Source organism: Zingiber officinale, chromosome 11B, assembly GCF_018446385.1.
Source record: "Zingiber officinale cultivar Zhangliang chromosome 11B, Zo_v1.1, whole genome shotgun sequence".
Taxonomy (NCBI): Eukaryota; Viridiplantae; Streptophyta; class Magnoliopsida; order Zingiberales; family Zingiberaceae; genus Zingiber; species Zingiber officinale.
In genome coordinates this window covers 80213613-80222580 of record NC_056007.1, presented here as the reverse complement: position 1 = coordinate 80222580, position 8968 = coordinate 80213613, and the positions used below count along the sequence as shown (strand labels likewise).

The following is an 8968-nucleotide window of genomic DNA, read 5'->3' as shown; positions in this document are numbered from 1 at the left end:
CTAATTGAGAATCATGATGTACTACTAGGTGCTACTCATGATCGTTCTATAATTAAGTAGAAAATTATGGATGACCAAGATAAACCGGGAGCCTATTGGGTCACGCACACTAATGAGTCTCTAAAAGACATAAAACAAGTTAAAGAATAGAATTCTTAGATCAGAGATAAATGTTTGGTTGGACTATACATAAAACAAATATGAAAATATTTACCATGATGAAAGCGCGAAAGAGCTACATCTCTTATGGTAGAGTTGAACCATATTTAGTTTAATCATGAACTAGTCATGAACCAACTTGGTTTAGTTGTGAACCAAACTAAGGGGCTAATAGATTAATTTTTAGCTAAGGGATAATGGGTTGGATTTGGCCTTTCTAATCCAACTCATTAAAGAGGATTATATATATATATATATAGGAGAGAATTAGATACAAATTTCATTATTTGATTGATTGGCTTTTGGAAACTCAATCCTTTTCTCCCTCTCCTCTCTCTCTTGTCGCCAGCAAGAGGGTGCTCCCTCTTGTTGTCGTGACCACCACAAGGGAGAAAACCTATCCCTTGTGTATTTCTCTTTTTCTTCCTCTTGATTCCTCTTCTTCGCTCATGGCTAATAACTTTCGAAGGAGAGGCTTGCACTCAAGGAGTTGTCTTGAGGAGTTCAACATGGATACGAATAGAGGCGAGGTTCAACAACGTCACTACGGTTGATGCCCTTCTCGTTACAGGTAATCCGTAAGGTATACCTAACGTAAATTTGCTCTTCGTAATAATTTTAATTATACGATCATATTTGGTATGTTGTATCCTTGTATACATGTGGTGTGTGATGTAATAATTAGGAATTATTATTGTTTTATTTTTCGCTGTGTATGTTTAAGAAACGTGTTCTAGCATGCATCCGCATTAGGCATACCCAACAAATTTATGCTTACAGAGTTACCAGTCGATTGCTAAAGTTACCAGTCAACTGCTAAAGTTAGCAGTCGACTGGTAGAAAACAAAGTACTTCTATTCGCTTAGCCCATGAAGACCAGTCAACTGGGAAGTATGACAGTCGACTATATCGAGTCGTAAAGGTATAACGGTCTATTTTCTTCAGAGGTCAGTCGATTGGTAACAGAAAAATAACTTGGATATTTTCCCTAAGTTCTATATAATGAAACTTAGGATAGCTAGCTTGGGAGCTTGGGTGATAAAATTAGAGGTGCTTAACCTCTAATTAGAGTCTCCAAGCTCTCGTTGATCCAAGTATCCGTGATCAAGATTGTGACGAGGTTTCTCCACCAAGAAGGAGTCGTTCACTAGCCGGAGTTTATTGGGGATTGATTCACAGATAGATTGAGAGATCGTGCACCTTATGAACACACTGTGGAGTAGGAGCATCATATTCGAACCACATTAAACAAACGTGTTAGGTTTTGGTCTTCTTGTCTTTATTATCTTTTAGATTAGCTTTTTATTTTGTTGTTTGTAAGCGAAAGAAGTGGATGATCGGCTATCCATCTCCCTCTAGCCAGTGTCAAAGGTTTCAACATAACAGTTATTCTTTAATAAGTTGTTATGATTCTTTAACACTGCTATCTTCTAGAGGAAATCTGACTGGCCCTATAACCAATCGCTATATGCTGGAAGACTTGCATATGAGAAGTGGGTAGCTAAATCTTAAAGGTTCGACCGGCTCTGGGTCTGACCGACTGTATACTGGAGACTTGCCCTTGAAGAGTGGGGAGCTAAGTCCTGAAGGTCCGACCAACTTTGGGGTCGACTGGCTATATACTGAGAGATTTGCATGGGAGAAGTGGATAGCTAAGTCCCGAAGCTCTAACCGGTTTTGATACCAACCGATTGTATGTTGAGAAACTTGTCTTTGAAAATTAGGGAACTAAGTCTCGGAAGATCTGATCGGCTCTAGGGCTGACCAGTTGTATGCTGAGAGAATTGTACAAGAGAAGCGGAGAGCTAAGTCTCAAAGGTCTTACCAGCTCTGGGGCCAACCAGTTGTATGCTGAGAGACTTGTATAGGAGAAGTAGGGAGCTAAGTTCCAAAGGTCTGACTAGCAATGGGGCCGACTAACTATATGCTGAGACACTTGCATAAGAGAAATGGAGTGCTAAGTCTCGAAGGTTTGACCGACGTTGGTGCCAACCAACTATATGCTGAAAGATTTGTCCTTGAAAAATGGGAAGCTAAGTCCCAGAGATGAGTAGTCTGTCCAATTATATATTTTCTGACTATCATATTATTTTGACTTTAACTAGTATCCTTTAATTTTAAGAGTCATGTCATCCCTATATTATTTACAGAATCATCCAACACGCCAGATCCAAGATAATACCAATTAAATTTGTGATATGACACTGTCAATTATTCAGGAGTACGAGCTAATTATATACACTCTTGAAAAAAAAAATAATTAGAATCATTGTTAATTAAGTACGAGATAATTATAATCACTGTCCAATAAAACATCCGGTGATGTTATCTCAGACGAAGGGCCAGAGACAATCCATGGATTTTTGCATGCCTAATAGAGGGCCCACCTAGAGCGGGGCCCAGTCAGTAATGGCCGGAGCATTTGGCTCGCCTCGCCTTCCCGCGTGAGCCGTGACAAAATTGAACCGACCCACACCACCCGGCTCCCCCAATTAATTTGGACCAATTAAATTTCCCGTCGAGTTCGACGTGACCCGCACACGCATCTCGTGCGGAGCCGCTGATTCACTCAATACCACGGGACCGAGCCGAACCGAAAACGGACGAACCGCTCTCTTTTCCCTGCCTTTCCCCGTGCATGGAATGATCGCGACGTCTATGAAGCCCCAGGTTCTCTTAAATTTTTGCCCCTACGAATGCTTTTTGTCTTCTTTCTGCGGTTTGGAGGCTTTGTGTTCCTCATCATTGGCTCATCGACGTCCCATGATTTGAGTAGGGGCAGGGGGGTGTTTCGGTCATTTCATGGTGTGGATGTGAGAGAGAGGTCCATTTCAAATCAAGTCCGACCCCTCTTTGCCTTTCCCGATAGCGGAAAACGAGGCACTGCTCCGCCGTGCTTCACGTCGCTGCTTCCGGCGATGCCTTTCTGACGCGGTCGTCAGTTGCTCCGCCTCCGTAACTCCACTTTCGCGTCCGCTTCCACTCTCGCACCTTTGTTTAAAGTGGAATAGAAAGCGGCCACGCATTGGTCGAGGAGGAGGCGGGGAGAGAATGGCGGCGAGGAACCGGCCGCGGGCGATCCTCAACCTGCCTCGGCTGGTGAGGCGGTCTCGAGCAGCGGCGACGATGAATCCGCTATTGGACCGAAAACTCGTGGATCTTCTCGAGGGCCGCGATCGTCAAGCGCAGACCCCTCGGACGCCGACGGTGACTCCTCCAGGAGAGAGAGGAGGGGACTCGGGCGGAGACGAGAGGTGGCGGTTCCAGGCGGAGATGCTTCGCGCCGAATGCAAATTCTTGAGGATGGAGCGCGAGATCGAGCTGCGAAAACTGGAGCGGAATCGAGCCCAGATGGAGGACACATTGAGATCCGCAATGGACACCTTGGTATTGGTATGCCCTGTGAGATTGAATTTTAAAAAATTCTTCGCATTTTGTAAGTCTTGATCTTTGAGTTTGAAAACGATGACGACGGGTTAGGGGAGGAAGAAGATTGATTGCAGCGAGAGCGTAGAGGCGGCATTGGATGCGAGCATCGAGGAGCTGGAGGAAAGGTTACAGGTGCTCAGATTGGGTAACGGCGGGTGCGGAAGGAGGAACAGAGGAAGCTCAAGAGGAATGCATCCTATGAGTAGTGGCAGGCGAAACTTCGATCGGCAAGCATCGGTGCTTAGGCGGCGGCTGGAGAAAATGGATGACGACCTCAGCGTGAAGGACATTCAAGAGATTTCTGTGCCAGATTCAAGGAAGAAAGCTGCACAATCAGAGCGAATTGAAGCAGCGGAGTCTTCTAGTCACGGTAGCCAGTTTCCCGACGAGGTAATAATTGATATTTGTTTGCTTCACAAAAAAACGGAAAATATTTTCTCCCTTTCCAATTATTGAAGATGTTCTCATCGATTGAGTAAAGATGGAGATGCTGCAGAGAAAGATGGACGGACTGTCCAGGGGGATGTCAGAGAGGATCGAGGAATGTAGCCATTTCCTCTCTGCCAACGATGGTAGTATCATTACCAGCAACAGCCAAGGCGAGAGGAGTGACCTACAACCAATTGGGTGCGCTACAGCAATAAAGCAAGAACGGTTCCTTCAAATCCAGAAGCTGCCGCCGCCGGCGGCGCCGGATAAACTGGTGAGCAACTAAGATTAATTCAAATTAGATGTCTTTTTTAAAGTGCGATGCTTCATCATTTGCTAAAAACACAATTATTCTTGTGACACTTAGCACGCAGATGATTGACATGTTAGCAACGTCACGGCATTCACCTCTCTAGTTTTTCAGTTAGGACTTTATCTTGATTGTTGGTGACTAGCTAGTCAACAAAGAATACGTATCAATGAATGAGATCTGGATCCAATCAAATTGGATTGCTAAAAAGGTCCTCCATAGGATTTGAGTTCTGTTTCAAATGGAGATGCTATGCATAGGTGGTTCGACTTGTTAGGCACCTTCATAAGCAAGACATCTTGTGATGATTCCTATGTTCATGCTCATGGTAGTCTCGTGGTTTCGATTCAATCTTAAGACAAGTACCCAGTGGGTTATTCAGAACTAATGAAGTGACATCTGGTTGAAGGTGTTGGCTAACTTCATAAGTCTACAAATTTAAGCTGGAAATGGTAAAAATATAGGAAACTTAGACGCGAGCTGTCAAGTAAGACAGATTCATACAATCGAGGCAGGAACGCCATAAGGCATATTAGAATAAAACTTACTTGTGCTGCCACTAATGCCTATCTTTAGCTCTATGCACTTTCGTATGGTAGCTATTCTACAATTAAATAAGCGTCTAGAGAATGCGAAGTTATTTCTTTGAAGTTTCAAGTCATGACACCTGGGAAATAAATACTTTTTTCTACATTTAGATTTACTTTTTGAAAAATGAACCTACCTAACTTTTCTTTTCATCGACTGAATGTGGATGCACTTTCAATATCTGTGATCTTGAAAGTTTGATATACGCTATGCAAATTAATGCACCTTAATTTGTCTTCTTTTGGATGCACTAACTTTGGCTGAGCCGATGTTGCAATACCTAGTGAAACCCATAGTGTTAGACTAGAGACACTCTGTATCCTTTCTACAATTAGGTATCTCCTGAAGCAGATACTTTAATTTGAACTATCCATATGATAGTTAATTCATTTTGCTCTATTTTTATATAAATTAAACAAGGAGAGACTCTCTCTCTCTTGCACTAGTCAATCCAAGACATCTGAGCTACTGCTAACTTAAACCTTAATGGCGTATACATATATATCACTTTATTGAAACCATGAACTTGAATTATGAGCTAGTAGTTCAAGCTCAAAACCGCTTCAGATAATAGCTTTCTTTTGTGATCAGTTACTCATTTTGTATATTGGTCAGATCTCTACATTTTGACCGTTGGAGGTCAGATGTATGACAACAGCCACATGAGAGTTCCAGTTTTGTACATAAAAAGGGAAACCTACCCTTTGAAGTCAAATCTTTAAATGAAGGATACTAATGGAAGTTTATGACAATGTTTTCTGCTTTGAAAAGATAAGTTGGCCATGTCTTGCTGTTATTAGTCTAGTTCTAGGCCCTTTCGAAATTATTTCTTAATCATGTATGCTCCATTACTTGTTTGGAAAGTTAATTAATTGTAAGAGAAACAAAGTAACTGGTTTTCTGATACCTCTTGTAGTTGAATGCCCTCTAATCTATCGTCCTGATGGTTTACAAACCATCATGAGCATCTTTTGATCCCCTTACCTACCTTAAATGATTTGATCCCAAGTGCTACTTGGCGCTTCTTTTTCAACTTTTTAAAAGTTGGTCTTAATTGCTCTCTGGGACTGCTCCAACCTCCTTCCTGTGGATTGAACAACTCTGGCCATTTCCTTTACTTGCGCCCTTTTTATTTAATGAAAAGGAGAGGTTTTATGGAGACTTCATTGAAACATTTACTTGGTGAAGTTTCAAGTGCATATCTGCTATTACCATCTTGTTTGGCAGTGAAAAATCATTGGAGATCAGACTGTCCGCATAACCGTGATAAGATAATGTTTCCTGCTGCTAAATTCCTGTTTGGCAGTTTTAGCAGATATTGCTATAATTTGGAACTCTTGCTGTCCATGAAAAATTGAAGTAAACTTGTTTCAGGTTGATGCATCCTGTGAATGACTCGTTTGTGTTATGAGGCCTATCTGTTTAGTAGCTTGGTTGATGAGCTTTATGGTTAGCTTATATATTTTCGATAGTTAATATTAAAACCATTACAGGAGGAGGAGAAGATGGGGTTGCTAAGCTGCTGTAATTGCAAGGAGTTGGTGAGCCATATAATGCAGCAGGTTAGGGCTGAGTCTGAGCAGTGGACTGAGATGCAAGAAATGTTGGATCAAGTTAGGGTAGAGATGGAAGAGCTCAAATCTTCTAGAGACCATTGGCAGCGACGTGCCATTTCTTCCGAGGTCAATTTCCACTCTCAGCAGGCACATGTAAGTTCATGTTGGAAATCTCCATTAGTTTTATTGAAAAAACATAACAAGGTCTGTCTGAAAATATGCAAAGAATAACAACAGAGAATCTTTGAGAAAGTAGCATAGTTCTTTGAGAATTGCATGTTTAACTTAATTCTTGGAATGGATATTCTGTAACATCTGTAAATCTTCTCTGTTCCAGAAGCTTGAGTGGAAGCAAAGGGCGAGATCTTCAGAACGCAAGGTAATTGAGCTACAGAAAGTAGTTAAAGAGCTTCAGAAAGAGCTCCAACCGTTGAAAACCAAGCTCCTCAATGCTCCCCCTTCATCCCCTACGCACTCAGAGTTCCAGCTGGGAGATCCACTGAGGATAGCTCAAAACCAACAGACTAAATCACTCAACACATGTAAAGAGAAGGAGAAGCATATCCTTGTGTGTCACATGAACTCACAGAACCATCGAAGCAGGCGCACGCCATTGAGAGATATCAATAACATTTCTCCGAGACCAAGACATCGAGTATGAAGTTCACAGTTATGTCATGAGGACAACAAAGGACTCATCTGCAGAATGATCTGCAATGCTTGAAACAATGATGATTTGTTGAGTTGTGAGTTAATCAGAAGTTGCTTATCTGAGAACAGGTTAAGCACGCCTGAGTCGTCTCTCCTTATGCAGCTTATTATTAGGATGGCATAAATTCTGTATTAGCGTTATTTTAGTTTGGAATACCATCGAAATCACATTAGAAATACATTAAAAAAATATATATATGAGTTTATAAGATAAGATGAAAAATATTTTTATTGGTACGAGATATTTTCAGTAAAACTTAAAAACAAATTTACGAGAGCTTAGATCAGACCATTATTAAGATATGTAAATTGATCATAGTCCAAATACTAAGGAGTGAACTCTAGATGATAAAAAGTCTAAGAAAATCAAGAATAATCAGATGCTTGGTAGAAATTAGGTCTGGAATATCTAAGGGTGATAAATAATTTATTCATTTCACTTATTTCATAAGAAGAAAAGGAAAAAAAAATAGAGATTAATTTCAAGTATTAAGTTCCACAAATAAGATATGAAGACTAACTTCACATTTGGAATTGCAAAAAAATGATCTAAAAGGAGGTCTATAAAAAATTATGGGAAAACGTCAACGTATGTTAATCGGTCTAGAACATGTTAAAGTTGAGCCCAAAAATAAATTTATGAGGACTTAGATTTAAAGTGGACAATATTATGTCATTATGAAAATATATGAATTCATGGTCCAAATCCTAGGGGAGCGAACCCGAGTGGTGAAAAGTTCAAGCAAGTCAAAGGTGACTAGATGCTTGATGAATAGGTCAAGCGTGAGCTCAAAAATAATTTCATGAGTACTCAGATTCAAAGTGAATAATATCATATCATTATAGAGATATGTAAATTTTTTAGTCCTAAAAAGTAGTATCAGAACCATGGTCGTCTGATAGCAAAAATCGGAGCAATTAAAGACAAAGAAATTTTCTAATTTTTATAGAAATCAGTATGGAGATCAAAACTCACAAAAAAAATCTTTGATTGCAATAAAACTTTACATGGTGAAGGAAATCGGTCTAGGGATCAAAACACACAAAAATTGGAGTAATTAGAGATGGAAAAATTTTATGAGTTTTTACAAAAATTGGTATGGAGAGCCTCAGGTCGACTAGTGAAAGATTTTGTTGTTGAGGCTCCCTATATGAATAATACATATGCTAGTTGACTAAGTCTAATTTTAGTTGTTATGTTTTGAGCAAAGATATCCACGGAGGTTTGTTCATCCTATTCAGATATTCACAATCAAGAGGTATTAGATTCTCTTTCAAATATGCCTTGATAGGAGAAGGAAGGCGGGCTCACAATCGGATAGGACCAAAAGGAGAAGGATGGCTCACAATCGGTCACTTGATAGCAAAAATCGGAGCAATCGGAGATAGACAAATTTTCTAATTTTTACGGAAATCAATATGGGAATCAAAACTAAAAAAAAAATCACTAATTGCTATGAGACTTTGCATGTTGAAGGAACTTGATCTAGGGATAGAAACTCACAAAAATCAGAGCAATTAGAGATAGAAAATTTTGAAAGTTTTTGTGGAAATCGATATGGGGAGCCTTAGGTCATTTGGAGAAAGATTTTGGCGTTGCGGCTCCCTATATGGGTAATGCATATTTACGTTAGATACTATCTATACATATTTCTTCGGGGAAGAGAGACCTCTTGGCCTGACTGAGTTCAGGTCAGTCTCTCTTCAGGTTCAGGACTATGTGATGTATAGGGTCCTGACAGCATGTATTTTGCCGATCTCATCTCGGGATGTCCCGAAGATGCGG

General features: G+C 40.4%; 1 protein-coding gene across 3 annotated transcripts; it reads left to right on the top strand.

The window, feature by feature from the left end:
- Nucleotides 1-3029: 3029 nt before the first annotated feature.
- On the top strand, nucleotides 3030-7339 carry LOC122034634. 3 transcript variants are annotated; one of them, XM_042593953.1, is made up of 5 exons: nucleotides 3030-3546; nucleotides 3640-3978; nucleotides 4070-4291; nucleotides 6409-6624; nucleotides 6809-7339. In XM_042593953.1, the coding sequence occupies exons 1-5, from the start codon at nucleotides 3211-3213 to the stop codon at nucleotides 7130-7132; spliced, it is 1437 nt and encodes a 478-aa protein (XP_042449887.1). In that variant the 5' UTR covers nucleotides 3030-3210; the 3' UTR covers nucleotides 7133-7339. The 3 variants fall into 3 exon arrangements, with proteins under 3 accessions (XP_042449887.1, XP_042449888.1, XP_042449886.1); XM_042593954.1 differs by having other exon boundaries at nucleotides 3030-3552; nucleotides 4085-4291; XM_042593952.1 differs by having other exon boundaries at nucleotides 3030-3552.
- Nucleotides 7340-8968: the final 1629 nt, after the last annotated feature.